We start from the raw sequence: 26,244 nt of genomic DNA on the forward strand, positions 1-26,244 counted from the left end.
AATGCAGTTGTTTCAGAACAAGAGTAATGACAAAGCCACTCCCAGAAAGCTGATTTGAAGAACTTGCAAAATCACTAGAAATGGAGATGGGAGGGGATGAGTCTTAGTGATGAGAGATACTATTTTGATTTATATCCTGCCTCAGATAAAAAATCAGCTTTTGAAAAAGACAATTAAGATATTAAAGATGAAAGAGGTCAAAATTATTTTAAAAAATTACAGGAGAATAATGTACATTTTACTGTATAGAACACAAAATGCATAGATTTTTGTAATGCTGTTTGTAGAGAATTAGCATTATTTCATAATTAACTGAAAATGGAGACCAAAAGAAAGAAAAGAAATGCTTGCATGTCTGAACAAAATCACAGGCTACTGTCAAAAAAATGAAAAGCAATTGAGGAAGCATATAGGGAGAAAATGTAAGTAATTCAGTTTTGATTCTTTTCTAGGATGTTTAAATTGGATAAGCTGGTGGAAACGAGGCAAAGATTCTATAGGAAACGCTTTGATTCCTCTTCACTTGTTCACTGTATTTTTTTTACTGTCTGTAAAAGAGGGATTTTCCTTTCTCATTATCTAGTACAGAAAATATACTGTAGTGTATTTATTAGCCATGTGAAATCAAGATTATTAATCACGATCGGGCAAATAGCAAAAATATGTAAATAACACAATGTAAAGAGACAATATAAAGAGAATAGGTAAAATAAACCCCTGAACCCTAAAAAGAGAAACATCTTGCAACAGAAATGTTGTGTGAACTATCAGACAACATAGAGTAACAATCTAAAATACTGATTAAGTCAAAGAAAAAAGATTGTAATGCAGAATAATTGGGAAGTAAATCCTACAAATATTATCTATAATTTTTTTCACTTATTTGCCACTCTGGAATGAGCTGCCCCTGGAGCTCCGCATAATCCCTGACCTCCGGTCCTTCCGACGCGCCCTAAAAAGTTGGCTTTTCCAGCAAGCCGGCCTGGCCTGTTAATGTTAATTTATTTTAAATGTATTGTTTTTTTTTAAAAAAATCGGTTTGGTCTTTTTGGAAATGGGTTTAATCTTTTTTTAACTTTTGTGATGTGTGTTTTTAATGTTGTACGCCGCCCTGAGTCCTTTTGGAGAAGGGCGGCATATAAATCCAAATAAACCTAAACCTAAACACTCCATGCCCAATTTCAATCTCTGTTCACACCATGAATTTGGCATCAATTTGGTTTTGAGATTGTTAACCTCGAGTTTAGAGTTTGCTTTGGTTAATACTTCAATGAGAGACTATCAGGGAAATCTAGATCTACTATTAAATCATCAGGTATTGAGACAAGTTAATATTACACAACAGATAACTATTAAAGCTAAACTAGCCATTCTAGTAAAACAAAATAATCTATTTTACATTTTTCATGTGTACCTATAAAGCAGAGGTTGGGACATAATAATAATAATAAATAATAAATTTGAATTTATTAGCCGCTCCCTTTCCAGGCAGGACTCGGGGCGGCGTACACTAGGACATATATAAACATACATATATACAAAGACATACATGCACGGAGGAGGTAATAGATTACAACATTTAGACAATTAAAACCATTAACATACCCCAATAATAAAAACCCAATATACAATAAAAATTTAAAATTTAAAAAAGACAGTCAGGAGGAATATGAAAAATTACGGTTGAGCCAGGCCAGATAATTGAAAGAGGTGGGTCTTCAACTGTACACAGAAGGAGCGAAGATCGGAAATAATCCTGATGTCACGGGGGAGGTCATTCCACAGGGCTGGGCCCATCACAGAGAAGGCTCTGCTCCTGGGTGTCGCCCCCCGACACTGTTTGGCGGACGGCACCCGGAGAACTTAAATAACAAAGAGAATGCTTGTTCCTGCCTCCTATTTGCAATCTAGGTACAGGTACTGTGTTTCCCCGAAAATAAGACCCAGTCATATATTTTTTTGCCACCAAGAGGCAGTAGGTCTTATTTTGGGGGGGATGTCTTTTCCATTGACTCACGTCACGGCAGCAGCACCAATAGCCCCACCCAGCAGTAGCCCACTTCTTCTCTGGTCCTTTCCGAAGACCTCTGATGGCAAAATGGAGGCCGGGGGGCACTGCGTGTGTCAATTCAGAGTTCGTTTCTCAGCTGCAGAGGCCATTCCTGAAGGCTTCTGATGGCGAAACAGGCCGCGGGGGATGTGTGGAAGTGGCAGCAAGTGGGCACAGAAGTGGGCAGGCAAAGCGAAGTAGGTGTCAGGGTGTGGGAGGTCTGGCTGCAACTGTTCTAAGGTAAGCGGGTGCAGGACATGTGGGGCAGTTCCACCCCCTATCCCTGCCCTAGCTTGGTTTTTACCTGTGCACCTTGCCCCAAGTCGTACAACCATTTGCAACGGAGTGGGCAGGGTCTTAACTAGGGCTTATTTTAGGGGGTAGGCCTTATATGAGTCTCCATGGGCGAATAGACGGCAATATAAATTCAATAAAAATAAATAAATAAAAATAATAAAAAAAATATTGGGCACACGTGCAAAAATAAAGTTAGGTCTTATTTTCAGGATAGGTCTTATTTTTGGGGAAACATGGTAGACCTTGACTTACAAGTTTTTTTTGTGACCCTTCAGTTATAAAACTGCAAAAATGACTTATGATCATTTTCACACTTATGACCAGTGTAGCATGTGATCAAAATTCAACTAACTCATATTGGCAATTAACTCATATTTATGACAATTGCAGTGTCCTAGGGTCATGTGATCACCTTTTGCTACCTTCTGACAAGCAAAGTCAATGAGGAAGTCAGATTATTTAACAACCGTGTTTATTAACTGCAGTGATTCACTTAACAGCTGTGGTAAGAAATGGGACAAAACTCACTTAACAAATGTCTCACTTGGCAACAGAAATTTTCAGCTCAATTGTGGTTGTAAAATGGCCTCTCCTGGCCCTCCGGAAGCCCGAAACGGATCATTTCCGAACGTCCAGTTGGGGCCATTTTTCACCCTCCCCAGCCTCTGGAGGCTTTCCTGAAGCCTGGAGAGGGAGAAAATGGTCTCCCCATGACCTCCGAAAGAGCAAAAAATCAGCTGGCAAAATTTGGCGTGCCACCAAATATGGCTCTGCGTGCCACCTGTGGCACACGTGCCATAGGTTCACCATCCCGCCACTATAGCATCACTAGAACATAAGGTGATGCATGAGGAGGAAAATGAAATTATTAGTTTGCATTTGTGATAAAACAATTAAATTAAATTCAAATATTTATGATATATTTATGATTTATATTTATAGTTACACCATCTATTGAACACCTCAGGCTACCTTATAATGAAACGTGAAACAATCATATTCTCACTCTAGCATTTTTCATTATATAAATTTGAAATAATTAGCAATAGTGGCTCAAGTTGGGGAATTGTTCTAATATAAAAGATACTGAACGGTATATTAGGGAAAAGGTTCAGGAAAAGGATACAGAAATCAGTACAGTAGAGAGCAAATACTTCAAAATTGTAAACAGAATATTTACCGGTCCTGTTGGCTGCATGGGGCCATGAGACATATGGGGTGCCATCATTCCAGGCATCACTGTCTGCATCATTCCAGGCATCTACAATCAAAATATGATTATTGTATTTGTTTACAACTAGACACGCTACATCTGTAACTATTTTTTGTTGATGGGAGGATATAGTTTAATCCTGTTCACAAACAGGTAAATTGGGGCATAACAAAGGAGTAGAGTTATAAAAGGGTATATAAGTTTAACAAAGGAATCCAGCAATTGTCGGATGATGTTCCAAATAAATAGTATTAAAGCTCTAAATGACCAGAAGCATTAAAATAGGCAAGATATTAATTGCTGAGGGCCAACAAATAAGGACACAATTGTTCATCTACTCTTGATTGTATTTCAAAAGGGAACCCAAGACAAAACATGAAGAAAGAAGCAGACTGGTATGGAGGGATCTCAGAAAGATAAACAAGAATACGGGCCCATATGCTTGTGTCATATATTTTTTAAAACCCAAACATTAGATTACTTGCAAGTCATTGAAGAAATGGGCCCCAATCCATTTAAAACTCCAACACCTCTAATTCCCAAACCAATTCCCTGTGACCTATGTAAACTCTATTAATCTTGAGGGCTCATTTACCTCATCTATGAACAGAGGATAATACCTGAAGAACTTGTCTCACAGGGCTGGAGTTAGAGTTATGCTGCAAAGATGTTCCAAGATGAAGAGAACTACAAAGTTTAAGAATTATGACTGCAGGGTTCAAAAACATGAACTGTTAAAAAGCGGAGAAAGGCATGCAACAAGGATGCAAAGTACCTTAACCAATTAAACCATATCATTTTCCTTATTCCTTAAATTAGTATAAATATAGTGAGGGACAATTCTTATTCTGACAATGATGCTGCAAGACAAATACACACAAGGGTCTAATACAAGCCAGCTTGGGCAAAGACCCAAGGCATTTTATCATATAGAGCTAATTTCCTTGTGTATGCACATGGCCGTTAACCAGAAAAAACTTTCTGAAAGAAAGGCAGAGGTTTTGTGAAATTTTCATCAGTCCTCATTGGGGACTAAGAGGATGGCAACACATAATATAATTAATTGGCCATATTCGGCTAATTTTGTTGGCAGATCCCACAAGTAGTGTTAGGGAAATCAACCCCCAAATATGTAATGACAATCCCTGAAGGGTTGGCCAAATAACCCCATTCCCATGTATCTTCAGGGAGCATCAGGTTATTGCTCCCTCTTACCTTCCATCTTGTGTGGAGGGAGAGGTATTTGGTAGGGCTACTGCTCCACCCTCAATCCACAAGGTTTTCTTGGAAGCGTGAGGAAGAGAAGAAAGAATGGGAGTGGCCCTCCCATTCCCCACCATCCTGTAGAAGCAGGAGAAGAAAGGAGTCTTGCCCCACTGCTGCTTCCAAATAAGTGTGTTCCAACCAAGAGTTGCTCCCTAAATATCTCCATCCAAATAGTTTTAGAAACACTTTCAGAATATAGGCCACCAATTATATTCTAGCCCATAAAATAAAACATTTGTGCTTGATAAATCCAGGTTTTAGGAAAGCCACAAAGCTCCAGGGGTTTATCAACTATGTGGCGGCTCTCAACACATGGATTTATAACCCATTGTCTCTAAATGGTAGTCCTGCTTTAAGTGCTTGGAGACAGCCTTAATTTTATGACATATCACTTGATGCACAACTCAAGATATCTATAAATCAGTGCCTGGAGAAAGGAAGTACCAATATCAATAGGAAAAAAATGTTGTTTAAGTAAGAATAAACTGTGTGAAATATGATAAAACAAATTGGATAAGTGGAACACAGTAGCCCCCAAAAGTGATTTTAAAAAGCGTCTAAAGATTTGTTAGTTTTTTCCTTAAACAGAAAAATAATATTCCTTGAAGTACTTGGGTTGTTTAAATGAATGGGACAATAACCTCATATCCAAGACATAATTCTCCATATTTTAAGTGCCAAACACATACAGCCTGCCTTACATTTCTTGGAATTCATTTCTAGTAATATGTGCAAGATTGCCCATTTGCGTTCTATGAATTCCTCATGATAGCTAAGCAGTAAAATATGCCAGGCAACAGTAATGTGAGCAGAACAACAATTTAATTCAAAGCAAGGCCTAGGGAATTTGATCAGCTATGTTAAATAGGCTGATAATTAGGGGCTTTGCAATTAATGGGTAATAAGATAAGTAGCTGAACTGCTCAAATTACTTTTCATGTTCCCCATTCATCATTCAACCTTGTTTAAACTACATGCATCTGCACTAACAAATTATGATGCTGTCCAGAACCCAAAGGACTTACATGATCTTTAATGCCACATGAGAACAGAATGCCCTTTATTCATCAGAAAAGACGAAAGCTTTTTACATTGTGCAGGACTAATACTAAGAGTGAGTTTAAAATTCAAGGTATGAAGTAGTGTAAGTATGGACAGTAGAGTACTGGGATTACTATCTAGAGTAGTAAGCAAAGGTTTTTTTTTTAAAAAAAATTCTGCTATATCACACTGAACACACAGAGCTAAGGCCACGACAAAAAGGGAAAATAAAAGCCCAGATCCAAAAAAGACTAAACTACTTATTGGCATACAGGAGAAATATATTGAGAAGTAAGGATTCAACCAAATAGTAAGGAACGTAAGGCTAACATACTTTCCTATCCCAAATGTTATGCAGAAAAATAACTGACCTGTTTAAGAAAAAAAAAATCTTCTGAAATCATTTAAGTCAGGAATAATGAGAAAAAGAGATTAAGAGGACTGTACTGATATGAATCAGTGCCAATTCCTAATGACCTATGGGAAGTTTTTAAAAGATAAGAGATTACAGTACTGTTTCAACAAAATCACAGAAGCCTATTTACCTGTCCCATTTGTGGTCCTCCCATTGGAGGCATCATTTGAGGCATCATCCCATGAGATACTGGAGGCATGTTGGGGGGCCTCTGGCCCATAGGATGCATTCCCATGGGTGGGTAGTGAGGCATGCCTGGATGTCCCATCTGAAAAACACAGTTTAGGATTTTAGGAAAACAAGCAAAACAGAAACAAGCTATCTTCCAAATCTGGTTAGTTAGGACTCTCAAAGAGCAGGATATTTTAAATTGTTACAACATCGCCAGTGTTGTCAATATATAAATGTTTTATTTTTTCCCTTTATGAATATTACAACTCATGATAATTTAAAAACTTGCTATTTTATTATTGTAATTACTATTTGTATTTGACATATGACAAGTCTCCAAGAAAAAAAAGTATAGTATTAGGGATGTACAAAACATTTCAATCAATTTTGTATATGAAACGCTTCAAAATGTTACAACAGCTCATTTTGCACTCAAACACTATTGTTTTGTGTTTGAACAAGGCATTCTGTGATTGAAACATTGTACATCAGATTTCAAATGATCCAGTCTGAAATATATTTTCTGCCAGATGAGAATGTCACAAAACATTCTTCTGAAAATATAAACTGTAAAACCTGATCATGTTTTCTGATAAAATGGTAGTTGAAATATACATATAGCAGTTCACTGCCTCCAACAGAGTCCACTAAATAGGGTAGCTATAAACAATTTAAATAAAACATCCAGATTTCCACTGACAGGCCTAAAGCAATTAGATCATTAATTAATTTTAATTTATTGGTTTAAATGTATTAAATAAGTAAAAGTTAAAGCATGGAAATAAAAATAATGAAAACTGCTTGTATGTTTCTCATGTTTTAGCTGTATAGAATTAAAAACATAGCTTTATGAATTTCTATCAGCTAACTTAGACTATTCAGTGCAAATATTGAGGCAGACGTGAGTTTTACTAAAAATAAATTATATCATGTACCCTAGCCATTAGCTTGTTAGTGATTTATGACTTTTAGACCTTAAATGAAATAGCATTTGGCTATCTCCTTGTGCATAATCCCGACTAAAGATCACTTAAAACAACCTTTTTATTTGTATTGTTTTCTCCAATCATTATTAGGGTAATCTGCAAGTGGGCTTTTTCAAGTGCCACATACAGGAAACTATGTATTTCAAGTCACTCATCTTTGTTCTGCAATCAAATGGGAATACTTTTTGTTAAGATGTTATTTTGCTATTTTAAAATTTTAATGACATTTTGGGATGGGAATAATGATTTGATTTTTTTCAACTATCTTTGAAATAACATGTATATTAGACAGATTCAAGTATAAGTGGCATAATCTTTCTTAGGAACTAAGCACTATTAATGATAAAAGTTTATTAAATATCCCTGTAAACAATATTGTCATTGACCTACTTTGTTTGAAAATAGTAATAAGACTTGGCAACTTGTGAAACATAAAGTTACAACTGTTCAAATGCTTCACATATATTGATCAATGGATTACTCAAATCAATAAATGAATAAAATAAACAAATATTTATAAATAATTTTATTCTAAACTGTAGTCCTCCAGAATTCCGGTTCGGTGTTCCAAATAATCATGCCAAATAGTTTTCAATTTGTCAAATCCTATTTATAATTAAATCACTACAAATCTAGCAAATCTGAAGACCTATCTCTCTGGAAAAGGCTCTAATGGTAGGCAAGTTAGAAGGAAAGAGGAAAGAAAGGATGACCACCAACAAGGTGGATGGACTCAGTAACATTGGCATAAGAAGCCCTGAAAGACCAGGTTAGGAATAGACGATCAAGGCATCGATATGGTTGTTAGAAATCGAAAAGAATGTGATGGCACATAATCAACAATGCTGATCTGGAGATTTTTCAAATGATAATATAATATTCCTATTTTTTTCTATTCAAATTCCTATTGATTCCCTCCCATAGGCACCACTGCAAAGATTAAATCTCATCATTCTCTGGAATGGTGGAAAAATATGCACTTAACAGACCTTTCTGGTGTTCCTTTCTAAGTACAGGGAAAAGAAAGCCAATTTGACAAAAGTGTTGTCCCTTATGATTCTTGACGAATGTATCTTTTTATGTACACTGAGAGCATATGCACCAAAGTCAAATTTCTTGTGTGTCCAATCACACTTGGCCAATAAAGAATTCTATTCTATTCTATTTCTATTCTGATTATCAAGATGCTTTTTCACATTTCCCTTGTCACCCAAGAAGCTTCTTCACCTCTGAAGAAGCTTCTTGGATGAGAAGCGAAACATCTTCAAGGGGAAACCAGAAAGTCCAGGCGCATCTTGAGGGGGGAAAAAAGCACCTTTGGGACAAACATGACCTGGATGACTTGAGAATCTCCATAGATATCAAGAAACAAGTTCAACGTTCATCCAGCATTCAGGCATTAGCTAAGTCTCCCGTGCCATCTGGATGCTAAACAGTCTTAAAAACCTGTGCCCAAAGACCGCCAGCCTACCGTTACCATTCAAATAAGTGCACCTGTAAACTCTGAGGGAAAATTGCAGGCCCGGCAGACACCAGGAGTCGATATTAACTCTAAGTCACTTGCGACTAGTCAGGATAACTAGAAGGATTTGTTGTTTTTTTACTTCACGATATATGAAATTTGGCAGGGGAGCCGAAACCGAAGCAATTTAACTTTCGCTTCCCATCCCACCCCAACTTTCCCTCACTCCCCAAAAATAGCAGAAAATCAAGTTGGGGCTTGTTTTCAGGAAAGATCTTATTTTCAGGGAAACACGGTAGTCTTTGACTTACAAGTTTATTTAGTGGCCGTTATAAAACTGCAAAAATGACTTATGACTATTTTTCACACTTAAGACCAGTGCAGCAGCCCCAAATCGCCTGTCCACCTACCATAACAGCATCTCGGCCCATGCCGCCGCCGCCGCCGCCAGTTCCTCCCCCGCCGGCGCCCAGTCTCATCGCAGGGTTGAGGAGGCTCCCGCCGCCCGCACTGTTACCGCCGCCGCCGCCCCTGCCGAGGAGCCTCCCGCGGAGAGGCTGGCGAGAAGCCGGCCCGAAGGGAAGGAGCGGCTCGGGTTCTCCGCGCGGGGGAAGCAGAGGTGCCAGAAGACTGACGGGCTTCCCGGTAGGCCAGTCCGGCCGGCCTCCCATGCGGGCGCTTTTCGGCGACTGTTCCGGCCCGGGAGCTCCCACAGGGCGCACGCCTTCGCCGGGGTTGAGCTGCATCAAAGGGGGAGGCTTGGGCAGCGAGAAGGGCAACGGCTGAGGAGAGGCCGCGGCGGCCGCCGAGTCTCCACCTGACATCGCTTTCCCCCCCTCCCCCCCCCCGGCGCAGGCCTGGCTCCGCTGAGCCGGCTCTGCTTAGTTCCGCCGGGATCCGAGGGGGAGACCGTTAGCCGGAAACCGAACAGAGAAGAAGGGAAGGGAGACAAGACCGGGGACGCAGGAGGGGGAGGAGAGGGTTACTGGTCGGAAGTCTGCGAGGTGGGATCACCGCGCACGCGGCCGGAGGAGGGAAGAACAAAACCTCGCGCCGGTAGGGGAGGGGCTTCTGCTGCTCCTCTCGCCGAAGGCGGCCCAGCGCCCAAGATCGGCGTGTGTGTGTGTGCAGGGTGGGTGGGGGGGAAAGTAGGAGCCGGAATGGAGGCGAGGAGGGGGGAAAGAGAGACGCGCGCAGCGCAGAGGACGCTGGGAAAGCAGCTCGCTCCGAGCGACGGAGGTTGATGGGCGGAGCTACGGAAGCCAAGAGGTACCATTTCTGAGGCGAAAAACAAGGCGGGGAAAATAAAATAAAATAAAGGAACGTGGCGACGAAGGGAAGGCTAGAGCCCGCCCCACGCGCGTACGCTGAGTTTCCCTAAATGGAACAGGGGCAGCATGGGAGTTCCAAGCTCAGACGGTGGGCGTGGCTGGGCGGGAGAGGTCGGCGGCGTTCGGAAAAACCAAGCGGGGCTTCGCTTCTGCCGCTGCTGCCGCCGCCGCATCAAGTTCGATAGGTTTCCTCCTGGTGGGGAACTATTTCAAGGGCTCTTTGGAAAGCGTTTTTCCCGCCTCTCCGCCCCCTAAAAAGCGACTATTCCACTGCCATGGAGGCGCGCCGGGCAGTTGTTGCGGTTAGTTAGGGCAGAGGTGAAGGGGGCTGGTTGAGACTTCAGGCGGAGTTTACGGAGGGCTTGGAATTGATTCGTTATTATTTTTTGGCAGGGGCCCGAAGCCGCGGGGAGTAAGTGGCCGAGCAGGACCTGTTCGGTGCTCTGTTGCCTGGCGATGGTTGCCTTGCTGGCGCTCCTGATAGCCATCGCTTGCCTGGCGCTGCGAGGTGAGGCAGGGCGGGAGAGAAACAGGGCAAGGTAGACCTAACCTTAACCCTAACCCTAGATACAGTTTCATGGCCATGGGATTTTCCCATGTATTTTCCTGGGGTCCAAAAACAGCTTGGAAAGAGAAGCTGTCAAAAGTTGCTTTCCTTAGAAAAACCTTGAAGGATCTATCCCTAGCATTAATTTTTGGGCATCACTCCAAGATGATCTAACCTTAATTTCAGTTTCTTTCCGATGGAATTTTCCTATGTATTTTAAAGTGGTCCCCAAAACAACACCAAATGCACAATTGTCAGTGTTCCTTTTATTCTAAAACCACTAGGAATCTGTACCTAGCATTACCTTTCAACCACGACTCCAAGTAGACCTAGCCATAATCCTAGATTCATTTTAATTGACAATTGGATTTTCCCATGTATTTTACAGTGGTCCACAAACAACACTTAATGAAAAGTTGTCAACTTTCCTTTCCTTCAAAAACATTGAGGAATCTGACCTAACCCTAGTCCTAGCTCTAACCCTAAATTCATATTAATTCAAATAGGATTTTCCTATGTATTTTTCTGTGGTCCAAAGACAACTCAGAATGAAAAGCTGCCAACTTTCCTTTCTTTCAAAAACCTCGAGGAATCTATTCCTAGCCTTAGTTTTCATACATGTCACCAAGGAGATCTAACCCTGACCCTAACCCTAAATTCATATTAATTCAAAAGGGATTTTCCTATGTATTTTACTGTGGCGCATAGACAACTCAGAACAAAAAGTTGCCAATTTTCCTTTCTTCCAAAAACCTCGAGGAATCTGTTCCAAGTGTTAGTTTTGGGCCATGACACCAAGTAGACCTAACCCTGACCCTAACCCTAACCCTTAATTTTGTATTAATTCAAATTGGATTTTCCCATGTATTTTACTGTGGTCCACAAAAAACTCATGCCAATTTTCCTTTCCTTCAAAAACATCGAGGAATCTGTTCCAAGTGTTAGTTTTCATCCATGTCACCAAGGAGATCTAACGCTAGCCCTAACCCCAGCCCTAAATTTGTATTAATTCAAATGGGATTTTCCCATGTATTTTACTGTAGTCCACAAAAAACTCAGAACGAAAAGCCGCCCACTTTCCTTTCCTTCAAAAACCTCAAGGAATATATCTGAAACATTAGTTTTGGGCTATGACACCAAGTACACCTAACCTTAGCCCTAACCCTAAATTTGTATTAATTCAAATGGGATTTTCCCATGTATTTTACTGTGGTCCACAGAAAAGTCAGAAAGAAAAGCTGCCAACTTTCCTTTCCTTCAAAAACATCGAGGAATCTGTTACAAGTGTTAGTTTTGGGCCAAGTAGACCTAACCTTAGCTGCGTGAATCAGCTGAGATGATCTAGGTAAGTAAAGTGCAGAGGTGGATGGGTGGGCCAACCTGACCATCAGAGCAATCATACGCATCTAGCTTAAGTGACACACAATAGCAGACAAAATTAATTCCAGCTTTTTTTCAAAATATAACTCAATTTTTCACTGAATATTAAATTGAAAGCTCGTTTAGTAGGAAAACTTGTTGATCTCTTGTCTCCCATTCCATAATAGTTGGCTTGATTTAAAATTTCTTGTAAATGTTAAAATACTTTAAAAAAATTAAAATAAAAATAAACTATTTTTATTTATAGATCCAGGACACGAAAAAGAGAAAATGGATAGTATGGAAACCAGCGTTTTAGGTGAGGCTTATTTTGTAACTTCATTTTGGAATTGTGACAATTTCCTTATGGGTATTCCTTTTGACAGAAATGGAACATTTTGCAATTCGTTCATAAATTAATGTATGCTGCTATATCATTAAAATACCTATAACTGATCTGCTTTCTTACCTACAAATTTGAATTTCTGTAGTTACTTTTTGATTCCTAATCTTTAATAAGAATTATTATTAAAAATAAAGCATATATTATTATTCTCTACCTAGTAATATTTTTATGAGAGTAGAATAGATGGGGTTCATCATACAAAAACATTTAAATTTCAAATTGTAATATCCACAAAGTATGCTGGTAGTCATAAGAGTGTCAGAGCTTTGTGGATCATCTTTATTCTACCCACTCTATTTGTCTATTTAAATTGATGATCACTTTCTACAGAACAATAAGATGAAAAAGAAAAGCACAAACACAGTAATCATGACTGCACTTTTAAGAATAGTTAAATAGGTACAGTATAATTAAGGGACTAACCAAATATATTTAGAGTTATATTGTGCTTTTTCCTTGGACATGATGTACTGTATTTTTCGCACTATAAGACGCACCTAGCTTTTGGGGAGGAAAGCAAGAAAAAAAATCTGCTCCTGCTTCCCAGCAATTTGCCTCCTTGCAAACAGCAAACAGCCTGGTTAGCTTCACCACAGCTTGACTTAGCACGATCAGCTGTTTAGCAGTTGGATTGGGCTCCTAGAATGCCGCTGATCAGCTGTTCCAGGCTGCGGGGATTGCTACCTCCGCATGCCCCATTTTTGGCCTCCACACATCCTGTTTTCCGCCTATTCCAGGTGGTAGGGATCGCCGCTGCCTATTGCTACTGCTTGGAACGGGATGAAAATGGGACATACAGAGGTTGAAAATGGGCAAGCAGAAGCCAAAAACAGGACACGCAGAGGTTGAAAATGGGGTGTGCGGTGGCCGAAAATGGGATGCGCGGAGGCAGCAATAGGCGGCGGTGATAGGTGGCAGTGGTGGTTCCCGCAGCCTGGAACAGCTGATTTGTGGTATTCCGAGAGGCTGATCCAACTGCCAATCAGCTGCTCATGCTAAATCAGGGTGTGCTGAAGCTGACCAGGCTGTTCGCTGCAAGGAGGCAAATTGCTGGGAGGCAGAGGTGGAAAAGGGCCATTGGGTGGGCGAGCCTTTGGCAACATTTGTTTTCTAAGACGCACAGACATTTCCACCCACTTTGCGGGTAGGGGGAGTGCATCTTATAAACCAAAAAATAAGATAAGTCTATTAACATTTTGGTTTATTCCAGATAGTTGTTAACATTTCTTGGCGTTAGAATTGGGACATTTTTGTTAGGGATATTCACATTTGAAATGTATACCTTATTGTATCAGAACTGTGTTCATGGTCAAGGCGACCTCTTTGTCTTTGATGGTGTCCAGTACTCCGTTCCAGTCCGTTCCAGTCACCCAATAATATACACGATCTATAATCCCATTGTGTTAATTTAGTATGAAGCAACTTGTAAAAATTTTCTTGTTGATTGGGAGCATATACTCCTGTTAAGAGTGTTTTCTTTCCTTCTATTAGTAGTTCGATTGCAATATATCTTCCTTGACGATCTGCTTCGATTAATTCAGCCTTTAAATCTTTTCTTAAGTATATAACTATACCACAAAGTATGGTCCCAATCTTGCGTTCATCAAGTATTTCTGATCCTGTGTTCTAATATGTGTTTCTTGCAAACAAATTACATCGTTTTTAAATTGTTTCAGATAGTGAAATATTTTTTTTCCTTTTTTGTGGTGAATTTAAACCATTAACGTTCCAGGTTAGAAATTTAATTGTCATCTTCAGCTCCCTGAAGCTTTTTAAGAGCTCCTCCTAGTGCAGCATCCTTTTCCTCTACCTGTCCTAATAGAAAGCCCTATTAATTGTGAAGCCGACCAGCGATGGGGAGCCCCAGCAGAGGGATGAAAGGAGCAGATGTTTGTCCATCTATCCCAAGAAAATAACCTCCTTGTTTCAATTGCATATTAATCTTTAAAATCCTCTGAATCAGTGTATGTATTTACATCCAAAATGTTCTAGCCTTCATTATTTACAATTGAGTTTTTCTTCCATAAGGATTTTGGAGTCTTCTTGTTCTAGCCATGTTGACTGGGCTGTCATGTTGCAGTTTTTCCTGGACTGTCATTTATTTTGATTCATTTGAACCAGGAATGTTTCCTCCTACTCCACTCTCACCTGCACGATTTAAGTGAGTATCAATTTAGAAAGAATCAAATGTTAATGGATATTGGGCTTAGATATCTGCCATAAGAAATGGATGCAACATTTCACATGATCTCCTGTAATACTGAGGAGTTTTCTTGGTTCATTTATACTCTTCATTGTTATGAAAGGACTTTATGTAAAAACTTTGATTGGCAGAAGTCATAATGGAGGATGGAGAACATTATCTACTGGCTCATCTAGTGATGACTATAAATATGGAAGATTGTGGCTTGCAATGTAATAGGAAAAAAAGTAACAAGCATGAATTAACAATTGAAGGGAAAAATAAAAATCAAGATTAAATGATTCAATTTCATAAATGGATTGATAAAAATGAGAGGGTATAGAAAGACTAGTTGGGCCAAGAATGCATGAGAATCATGATAGGATCAATGAGAATCACCAATGTCATGTGGTTTAATAGTAAGTTTATTAATATACACCAAGGATAAAGGAATGACTATAAATATCAAAGCATGATTTGTTTCATTGTTTAAGTATTATGATTAGATGTTGGTTATATTATGGTTAACTTAGAATAAGAAATGATTTACCGGTTATATATTTGTATCTGTAATGAGGAAAATTGGAAGTCTTTTTTATTTTTTCTTTCTTTTGCCACTTTTAAATGTCTCTTCTTTTTTTCTTTTTTTCTAATTTTTATTACATATTTTATTTTTTCTTTGAAATTTAAGTATTTTTAAAAAAATATGAATCTAAAAATAAATTTATTGAAGGCCGCACAATTACTGTATTTTTCGGACAATAAGATGCATGGGACTATAAGATGCACCTAGATTTACAGGAGGAAAACAAGAAAGAAACCTTATGTGCATCACATTTTTGTCTTCCCCGGCCCCCAGAAGCACTATGAAATGCTCCACACGCCTCATTTTCACCAAAAATAGGCCTGTTTGGCTCCTGAACCCTCTGTGCGTCACGTTTCCACCCTCCCCAGCCCGTAGAAGCACTCTGCAGTGCTCTGCACATCCCTTTTTGCCAAAAACGGGCCCATTCTTGGCCTGCAGAGTGCTTCTGGGGGCCGGGGAGGGTGAAAACACGATGCACAGAGGGTTCAGGAGCCAAACAGACCCATTTTTGACAAGAACGAGACGTGTGGAGCACTTCATAGTGCTTCTGGGGGCCGGGAAGGGCAAAAATGTGATGCACAGAAGGTTCGGGAGGCCAAAAACAGGCCCGTATTCGGTCTATAAGACACACTGAAATTTTCACCCACTTTTAGAAGGCTGAAGTGTGTCTTATACTCTGAAAAATGTGGTATGTGTGATTTAAAAATGGCTGTAATGTATACATAAATTGCAAAAAACAACAACAGAGTAACCTGATTAATTTGTGTACATTAAAGAAGGGAAACTAGATGGAAAAAAATTAAGAAGTGGAAATGATGGCAGAAATATATGCAAGAACGAGACCTGTGGAGTACTTCATCGTGCTTCTGGGGGCCAGGGAGGGCAAAAACATGATGTAATACGTATATGACGTATTGTGAGGAATTGTATTTGTCAAAAGAAATGAACATGACTATTAAGAAGACTGGGTAAATCACGAAGTACTTAAGGGTGTGGTAAAGCAAGAAAATAAGGATCAAGAATAAGGATCAAGAATGAATGGACCCCAAATTTACTTTCTAAATAGATTCAATAATTTGCTTCTATCTAATAGAAATTGCCTGTAGAAATTGTTGTATTAGGAGCAATGTTCAAATTTGTATATTAAAGCAACAAATTAAGCAGTTTCAGGAGTTGGCCAGCAGAGTGTATTGTAACATAATTTTTACAACCCAAAGTATAAAATTCATTTTTTTTCTTGAGAATTCTAGACAATGTAAATATATGGTAAAAACCATGTAAAATCCATGTATAATAGATCTTGATAGGGCAATCAGAATTCAGTCAGTTGAGTTTGAATTCATTGTTATTCTTTCTATCAGAATATGATACATATCTTACAGCTAGAGACTTTGTTGATCTTGGATGTTACACAGTCAGGGTTGGTTAGAACCGAAATGGGAGGCCACTATGGAGTGCCAAGTTGTAGGCTCTTTAATTTAAGAATTAAAAAAATATGCAGTGCATTCAGAAAGTATCCAGACCCCCTTCACTTTTGTCAATTTTGTTATGCTGCAGCCTAGTTCTGCAACTGTTGAAATTCATTTTTTCTCATTAATCTATACTCAATACTCCATAATGACAAAAGGAAAACAGAATTTTAGAAATGTCTGTAAATTTATTAAAAAGAAAAAAAAACCCTGAAGTATCACATTGGCATAAGTATTCAAACCCTTCATTCAGTACTTTGTTGAAGCACATTTGACAGCAATTACAGCTTCAAGTCTTTTTGGGTATGACGTGACAAGCTAGGCACATCTGGATTGGGGGATTTTCTGCTATTCTTCCTTGCAAATCTTCTCAAGCTCAGTCAGGTTGGATGGCGACCATCAGTGGACAGCCATTTTCAGATCCCTCCAGAGATGCTCAATAGTGTTCAAGTCAGAGCTCTGGCTAGGACATTCACAGAGTTGTCCCGAATCTGAGCCCCTGAGCGCTGTGGAACAGTTTTACATTGAGGATATCCCTGTACTTTGCTCTATTCAATTTTTCCTCAATCCTGACCACTCTTCCCATCCCTGTTGCTGAAAAGCACCCCTACAGCATTATGCTGCCACCACCCTGCTTCACTGTTGGAATGATATTGGGCAGGTAATGAGCGTTGCCTGGTTTTATCCAGACATAATGTTTAGAATTGGGGCCGAACAGTTCAATCTTGGTTTCATCACACCAGACAGAGAATCTTGTTCCTCACAGTCTGAGAGTCCTTCAGGTGCTTTTTTGCAAACTCCAGGTGGGCTTTCATGCTATTTTGCATATTCCAAAAGTGTCTTCTTTTGGAATATGCAAAATAGTGTACTTCTGCCAAGAATAGCATATTTTTATATGTGGCTTCCATTGTATGTGTTGGTACATACGAATAGACAAATATATACAGTAAGTCTAAACGTGTCAGGTTAAGTAATATTTATTAGTGTTTTCATACACTGATTATACTGTGTAGTGATAATTTAAAATAATGAAGAAAACATCTTTAGGCTAGTTGCCGGTCTAGGTGGGCACAGACGTATCCCTAAAAATAGTTGTATAATTTGGGTGGTCTTAAACCTTATTGTGAGCTCATTCCGCCACATTTCCTTATCATTCAAATCCTGTTTGATTGGGAAATGGCAGCATGTTTCACCCAAGAACTTTTACACAAACATTTTTAAGACTACGTAAGAACATTATCTGCAATATTTGCCATAATGGTTTGTAAAGCTGGCTGGTGGGATGTGCATGAGATATCCATCGGTGCAAATGTTAGGTGGTGACTAAATGCAAAAAGTTTGTATACAAATTTAGAATACTGAGAAGGAATTAAAATTTGGAAACAATGAAAGGGCAGCTCACTAGGTGGTATTACTCTGTTCAGCGGCACATACATATTAGCATATAGTAAGCATTAAAATGAAGCCAGTTTATCTATATAAAATGTTTTGTGGCTTGAAATATCTGTCCTCTCTAATCTGTTAATCAATTAATTGATCTTTTTTTCCCAGGCGACTGACGGGACACTCTTTTCACATGGGTTATAGTATGGCTATATTGAATGGAATCGTGGCAGCTTTCACTATAGCCTGGTATCTTTTATAATATGCTTTTAAATCTGTGTTTCAGAATATAGCTCTTGAAACCAACCTGGCAGCCATTTGTACACAATATGGTATTTGCTATACTTCCCTTATTTGTTTTGTTTAATATCGCTGAGGGAAAATATTAAAACACATGAACTGATGAGATTTGACAAGGAAAGTCAACCCACGCATTTAAGGAACCATTTTCAGATTCCACTTGGCAGCCTCGACTAAGAAAGAATGGTGATGTTTAATTCTGAAGATCTTCCTACAGTATTTTTGTATACCATTAAATAAATTTAAAATCAGTTCTGTTCTTGAATATGCCTCATGTATAGCAACAACTTATTGGGTTGTGCTTTATGCTAAGTCAAAGTGTTTTATTTACTGGAATTAGGTTTTTAAAAATATATTATTGATTAACAGGGGGTCATGTATCGAGCTTAAATTGCTTTGATAGGTATTTTTTTCATTGATACAATAATTTGAAGTGTTTTTCCCCATGTGTGTATTCAATATGCAGTATTAACCCTTCTGCCTTCCCACTCTTTAAGCCTCAAATACTTTGTATTAGAACTCCCATGGACTAGAAATTACTGAAAATAATGTAAATTATTGTTTAAATAGCTTGGTGTTCTTGGATAAATAAAAATACCAAAATAAATTGGTATTTTGCAGTATTTGCAAATAATTAAAAATTAAGGTACTTATAGGTGATTAGGCAAAATGAAAAAAATGAAGTCGACATTATTTGTAATAAGTAAAGATGTACAAGTAAAGATGTTTTTTACAAAAATGTGTTGACACAGAAAAAACCCATGTATTTGTTGAATTATGATTCTGTATTTCTAAAATGCTATGGGGAAAGTTCCTGTTGCTCATTAGAACAGCAGGAAAATGTAATGAGTGATTAAGGGTTTTGTAGTGAAATTAATTCAGTGTAAACCTGTTTATTCTCTTTCAACATAAGGAAGGGTTGAAAACACATTTGGTTGATACCATTTTTTTTATGGATGTAAGGTCTTTTCCCCTGATACCATGAACTCACCAAATGTCTGTGCTAGAGATTCATCAACTATCAGGAACATATCAGTATCTGCAGGAACTGAAAGGCCCTTTTATCGATTATTCTTCCATCAATAATTTTTTTATCTAAAATGTTAGTTAATTTATTTCTGGTTCTTAAGCAATGTCATATGGTATCATTACATTTTGATTATACAGTAAAAAATGTTTTTTTTAAAAAAAAACCCTTTGTCTTATGGTTCTTTGTTGGTATGTTTTTCTCCACAAAACTGGTAACACAGCATGCAAAAAAAATTGTATTGAGAAGGCAGGATAATAATCCATTTTGATGAATAGCAAAGCACAATTGTAATATTTATCAACTATTTTAATTTTCCGGTGTCTACAATGAGCAAGTAATTGAATTATTTAAACTATTCTTAATTCACTTTTTCCTCTCACAGCTGAGGGGCTGGTTGTGGATCAGAAAGAGACATGGGTGAATGTTTTGGCCAGGTTAGTTAATGTTTTGGAGGTTAAATGTAGGAATGGCAAATGAAGCCTCTCAGTTGGAATCAGTTCCCCATTTCTGTTCTTTCAAAAGAACTCTAATGCTTTCACCAAAATGACCCAAATTATGCTTCAGCAGCATAAATTGGGATTAGGTGTTAGGCAAAAATAGAAGTGCTTTACTTCCCAGGAGTTTTTTTTTACTTCTGTAGCTAGAAATTATGCTTCCAAAATTTGACCATTGTGCCACTTAGCCTTGGCAATGCAATCTTGGAATGCAGTGGAGCTACAATTCGGCTTTTGAATTTCTTTGATTGTCCCCCCTCCTCCCTCCCTCCCTCTTCCATTACAAAATAGGCATAAGTTTTTTATTTAAATTATTTGATTAAATTTCATCATTGTGAAATTGCATCCTCTTCTCAATGCATCCTTATCGCTCTGAAGGAAGGCATTGCTTTTTAAGCTCAATTCTCATGTGCAGCAATCGTAGTGTACTTATTATGAAAGGGTTGAATTAGGGCTGGAAGACCCAAGATCAATTATCTATTGTTTGATTTTTGTCCCTTTATTCTTTTTTATAAATAGCTCAAGACGGCAAACATATCTAATACTCCTTTGCCCTTCAATTTTCCACAGAACAACAACCTTGTGAGGTGGGTTGGGCTGAGAAAAAACGATTGGTCCAAAATCGCCCAACTGGTTTTCACTCCCAAGGCTGCATTAGAACTCATTCTCTTGGTTCCTAGCCTGGCACCTTAACCACTACACCAAACTGGCTCTCAGTGCAACCTTGAATCTTTCTGTGTAGTTTTGGAACAGTGGTGAATGCTTTGTTCAAGCCCTGTCAACAATGGTGAAATTCAAAACTTTTCCCTACCGGTTCTGTGGGCATGGCCTGGTGGTCATGTGACCAGGTGGGCGTGGCTTGGTGCAACAAGCAGGAACCTCACAAAGTCACAGAGCTCAAAAACAAACTATCACACTTTACACAAAAATAACACAAAAGCTACACAACTGACTCACAATCTCACGATCAGCTGTGACAATCAGCTATGCCGTGCGATCGTGGGAAACTTTTTAAAAACCTTTTTAAAGCATTTTTTTTACTACCGATTCGGGTGAACCGGCCCAAACCAGTAGCATTTCACCCCTGCCCATCAAGCTGGAGTGCTCAGAACTTGCTTATCCAAATTCTGTTCTACCCCCATAATTGCTCATGACTTGCAAATTCAGCAGGAACCTCTTTTATTTGCTGGAAAGCAATTTGGCTTCCACACAAGGCAGGGCTTGGCTTTTGTGTAGTATGCGTAGAGGCAGTCAAATGATGTCAGTGGGAATGGGGATTACCTCCCAGAAGAGCTGTAGATGGATAATGCCTGCATGGGTTTAGCTCTCAAGATAGTTCTTGAGAGGATAATACAGCTGTTGGAGGAGAAAGAATCCTGCACGCCACACTGAGTTGCTTGTGGAAAGGTATATAAGTGTGATTAATTATTAGAAAACCCAGAATAATTAGTTTTGCAGCTCTTTGCTTTCCTGATCCATGTTGCATGAAGAAAAGGGAACTGCAGTGACAGGAATCGGGAGATTTGAGTAATTATGATGTGGATAGATAATTAAATGTTAACAGATTCCATGAAAAATGTTAGTTAAAGAAGAATATTTTATGAAGGGCTGTATGAAGGGCAATTCATACCACCCACTTCTGAAAGCCTTTCAATGTTACCTGGATACTTTGCCAGCAACCAGAGAAATATTAAAAAATGTGATCAAATTTTGTGTAGTGGCCTGAAGGAATAGAGAAGAAGAGATGTAGGAGTGTCCTTGGATAGATATCAAAGAACAAATATGCAAGACTTTTAGGTTGGTACTTCTTCAATTAGTAGGAAGTCAATATTTTAAAGCACATCAATCTGCACTTGCTTAGAAAATGAAATCCAAATTTGAGATTTTTTAAAATAGGCTTGTATGTATATCTCAAATTTCTCTTTGGACTTCTCATGTGCATGTGTGTGTGTGTGTGCGTGCCCCCCGCTGCTTGATATTTTCTATGTTATATTAGCCATTTGTATCTATGCCACTATTGATACGTTTTTTTTGTGACAGAGAATGTGATAAAGAAAAGTTTGAAATAAAATAGGTTTTAGAGCAGCTCTTTATCTTTTTTCCAAATAAATTCACGCAAGAAAAGAAAAGGCATTTATAGCCTATGTAAGTAAAGCAGCCACTATGGGTAATACTTAATATCTGAATAAAATTATGTTCATGAATCAATTATTCCCATTCAAACGAAGCATATGTTAGAAATATTTTCTATAGATTTATTATTATTGCCAGGACTTCCTATGTACTTTTAATCTCAGTTTTAATCTCAGTTGTTAGGTATACAAACTTGCTTGGAGAAAAAAATATTTTATTTTAAAGTTTTTTTTTTTTAATATTCAGATTATAAACTTGCAAGAATTCCTTTGGATATGTACCAAAGCATATGCTAAAACATAATTGGAATAGTGTAGAGAATTACTTTTCTAAGAAATACAATTGAGTTTTGTTCTGGCTTTTATATTAGGTTTAGGTTTAGGTTTATTTGGATTTATATGCCGCCCTTCTCCAAAGGACTCAGGGCGGCGTACAACATTAAAAACACACATCACAAAAGTTAAAAGAAGATTAAATCCAATTCCAAAAAGACCAAACCGATTTTTTTTTAAAAAAAGAAACAGTACATTTAAAATAAATTAACATTAACAGGCCAGGCCGGCTTGCTGGAAAAGCCAACTTTTTAGGGCGTGTCGGAAGGACCGGAGGTCAAGGATTATGCGGAGCTCCCGGGGCAGCTCATTCCAGAGGGAAGGCGCTCCCACAGAGAAGGCTCTCCCCCTGGGATCACCAGCCGACACTGCTTGGCCGAAGGCACCCTGAGGAGGCCAACTCTGTGGGATCGTACTGGACGGTGGGAGGCTACTGGTGGCAGTAGATGGTCTCGCAGGTACCCTGGGCCTAAGCTACAATATTACTTTTTATTATTATTATTAATAATAATATTTAATATTATTATTAATATTATTACAATATTACTAAACTACAATATTACTTTATTGATCTAGAAACATTAAACTGCATAATCATCCACAGAGAAGCTGGTTTATATTTAAATAGTGAGTCTTACTGAATAACCTAATAAACATGTTAGGATATGTTTAGGTTATTACTGAATAACCTAATAAACATGTTAGGATATATTAATATCATAGTATCTGTGGCTTTTGAGAGCCAGTTTAGTGTGCTGTAGTGATTTAATATCAGCCTAAAAACGTGGCAATTGGGAGTTCTAGTCCTACTTTAGGCACAAAGCCAACTGATTGATTAGGTCAGTTATTCTCCCTCAGCCTTAGGAAGAAGTCCATAGCAAACCACATCAGAAAAATATTCAATTTAAGAAAACTGCATGGAATTGTCCACGTAGTGCCAGAAAATCAAGATAGGCTGGAAGGCAAACACTTTCACCAACCAGTTCCACCTCCCTGACCTCATAAAACCATATGTCATTTAGTTCATTATAAATGTACATTTACATCTTGAGCTGGAGTTTTGCATAATGCTTCTAGGCTTAATTTGGCATTTTATTATTATACCACTTGGGTTATGCATCAGTCTTCAAACATAAATTCTAAGATTGGTGGCTGTTCACCTCTGGCCTTCAGGTTTCAAACTATTTAACTTGGCTGTCATCCCCTTAGCTCTCAAAATATCTGGAAGGTTGCAGAAGGGGGCTTTGCAGCAATTTTGCTCTTAATGTTATTTCTTCTGCTGCTGTCAGGGAGGGAACAAGGTAGAAGCAAATTAACCTGCGTTTTAAAAGAAGATTGCAGAAGGTTGTTTGCATTAACCCAGAATCCAAGCCATTTCAGAACCAGATTGTGGCTAAAGTTTGGGCTAAAAGCAAGGAAACTTAGGTTTTAGTGTAGCCTTAGCCATAAGTATACTACGTGATTTTGGACCAGTGTCTTAGCTCAACCACTCAGAAATGTTGTAGCAAAAAAAAAGGGGGGGGGGTATTAAGTATGGGTCGAGTGAAGAAGCAGGACGCTCAGCTAATACAACAGCTCTTTATTTAGTAGACCAATACTCAGAAGTGTCTGTGCTGTCCAGCAGCTTCCTCTTTTAAAGGGAGCTGTCTGATAGCTCAGCCACTGAGATCTCTTGAAATTCCCGCCTGTAGTGTGAACCAATCAATTTGAACCACCAGTCTTTTCCGCCTGATAGGCGGACCAGAGGGAAACCTTCGCCCAAGGTTTCCCTCCCTATTATATTCAACAGGAAGGGGGAATATTTTATACACAACTCTGAAGTCCTGAATGAAAGGAAATATATAATAAAGTAAAATCAAAGCTTTCCTGAGTGGCCATACAAACATTTTTATATACTCAAAAGTTCTAAGCATGCATTCTCAAACTCTTGCTTTTGTTAATACAAAGGGCATTACATGGACACGTGTAGAATCTAAGCAATGTGGGTTACATCATGTTTTGAACAGCTCACTTTAACTTTGCAGAATCATTTTTGCAGAAAAATATTCAGTAGTATTATATAATAAAATAACATTATATAATAACATGTTACATTGTTATATAACATAATTTAACATCGTTTATAGCAGACTTGAAAATTAAGCATTTTGTTTTCAAATTTCATATTCTTAGCATGCTAGAGGTCTGCAAATTAAATGCTGGTTGGGTCATATATGATCTGCAGATTACTGACTGCATCCGAAGTATAAAACAAAGGTAGACACAGGTTCTGTAGATATTTTGCACTACCTATTCCATAAGTGTCAGCTAACACAATAGTAAGAAATGATGACCTATACATTTTAGAACACTTCAGTTTGCTTCCTGCTGCCTTAGAGAAGAAAAGAAATGGAAATGTTTTTAAATATGATTTATTTTATAAAGCAAAGATTAAAAGACTTATTATCTACTCCATTGCCCTCTTTCTAGAACAAGCACTTCCTCTGTCATGTTAGGGATAAAGATGTTTAACCAAAGAGTTGGGCAAAATGCTTGTGACCTGAGAGAAGGGTTCATTGCTTAGTATTTTTATTCTGTAGCATATGTTATTTGGCTAATGTAGCTTTGGGATTCTGGTTTAAGATAATCATTAAAGTTCTTGCTTTTTAAAATGGGTTTTTTTCCCCTCTCAGATTTGCAAAATGGCTTATCTTGAAAGCACATCACTTTACTGGAGTGACGCCTGTGATAGAAATTAGATTCTAAGCTATGATTTATCTGTTCTTCCCGTCAATTTTATTTGCGGCAGTACAACATTTGTGCTCAGAATGCTTTCTGTTTCTTCACTGTAATGAGGAACTCTAAGGGGTGAAGCCTTGAATTATGAAAAAGGGAAGAAAAAGCCAAATCAACTGAAAAAATGGCTAAAGGCAGAAGTGATGTAATTGCCACTAAAGTTATTGTGTTCCGTCCCTTTCAGTAAGATTTTGCCTAAGAGGTGTACTTGGCTCAGCATTCATGGCAGCATAATCTTGCCTCACCCAATTGTTTCTCTCTAGGGGGACCTGAGGCAGAACATCAGTCTTCTACCTACTACTCAGGTACTGGGATCAGCAATGTGAGTCTTTGACACGCTCCCATGCTACCTATATGGATTCCTCAATAATCTACGCTTGAGATGTATTCAAACAAAGGGAAAAACTGCCAGAGTTGGAGTGAGGTATCATTCTGAACCATTGCTTGGAGAAATATAGCCCTCTGTGGTTGGAGAACTAGGCAGACGTTTTATCCCTGCTCCTGAAAAGCTTGCTCTGAAAGATAATTGTAATACCGTGTTTCTCCGAAAATTAGACAGGGTCTTATTTTCTTTTGACCCCCCCGAAATAGGCGCTTGGCCTTATTTTGGGGGAGGTCTTATTAGTTTTGAGGTGCAGGAGACCATGAGCATGGTCACCTCATGGCTGCTGCTGTGCAGGTTGGACCTGGCACTCTTTTTGTGGTGGCCATTAGGGTGACGGAAGGGGTACGGTGGCTAGAGTTGCGGGAGCAGCCATTAGGTAAGAGTGTGTGAGGTGCATGAGGCATGTTCTCCCTTCCCTCCCTCCAGCCTCGCCTCCTCACCTCGTGTTTTTTGCACAGCAAGCAACCAGAGGAAATGGCGGGGATTGTCTGTGCATGCATTTAAATATTTTCGGGGAGGGCTTATTTTCAGGGGAAGGCTTCTTTTAGTGCATGCGCTAAGAGCCCGATTGGGTTATTATCCAGGGAGGGCTTATTTTCAGGGAAACAGGGTAGCATTCATGTCAGACTAG

At 38.7% G+C, this 26,244-nt stretch overlaps 2 protein-coding genes and 1 long non-coding RNA gene across 4 annotated transcripts in view; 1 reads left to right on the forward strand and 2 right to left on the reverse strand.

Annotated features, from left to right (window-relative positions):
- PRPF40A (pre-mRNA processing factor 40 homolog A) overlaps positions 1 to 10,079 on the reverse strand; it is a 38,774-nt gene extending 28,695 nt beyond the window's left edge. For both annotated transcript variants that reach the window (XM_081949282.1, XM_081949281.1), the window contains exons 1-3: positions 9,312 to 10,079; positions 6,413 to 6,550; positions 3,528 to 3,608 (exon numbers count right to left, since the gene is read on the reverse strand). In XM_081949282.1, coding sequence (XP_081805408.1) covers positions 3,528 to 3,608; positions 6,413 to 6,550; positions 9,312 to 9,725 — 633 coding nt within the window. In that variant the 5' untranslated portion in view covers positions 9,726 to 10,079. The remainder of the gene's footprint in view (positions 1 to 3,527; positions 3,609 to 6,412; positions 6,551 to 9,311) is intronic.
- Positions 1 to 26,244, reverse strand: part of LOC309384912 — a 683,650-nt gene that overhangs the window by 346,096 nt on the left and 311,310 nt on the right. The gene's annotated exons all lie outside the window — the stretch shown is intronic.
- ARL6IP6 (ARF like GTPase 6 interacting protein 6) lies at positions 10,197 to 18,466 on the forward strand. Its single transcript, XM_081949308.1, has 5 exons — positions 10,197 to 10,534; positions 10,626 to 10,740; positions 12,407 to 12,457; positions 14,573 to 14,705; positions 18,333 to 18,466. The coding sequence occupies exons 1-5, from the start codon at positions 10,508 to 10,510 to the stop codon at positions 18,424 to 18,426; spliced, it is 420 nt and encodes a 139-aa protein (XP_081805434.1). The 5' UTR covers positions 10,197 to 10,507; the 3' UTR covers positions 18,427 to 18,466.

This window comes from Natrix helvetica (assembly GCF_964273705.1).
Source record: "Natrix helvetica genome assembly, chromosome: 1".
In the NCBI taxonomy this organism is placed as follows: Eukaryota; Metazoa; Chordata; class Lepidosauria; order Squamata; family Natricidae; genus Natrix; species Natrix helvetica.

Excerpts from the sequence above, each read along its gene's own strand:
- ARL6IP6 (XM_081949308.1), top strand. The coding sequence starts at position 10,508 with ATGGAGGCGCGCCGGGCAGTTGTTGCG. Across the intron at positions 12,458-14,572 it reads TATGGAAACCAGCGTTTTAG|GATTTTGGAGTCTTCTTGTT; the intron begins GTGAGGCTTATT and ends TTCTTCCATAAG. Across the intron at positions 14,706-18,332 it reads CTCTCACCTGCACGATTTAA|GCGACTGACGGGACACTCTT; the intron begins GTGAGTATCAAT and ends TTTTTTTCCCAG.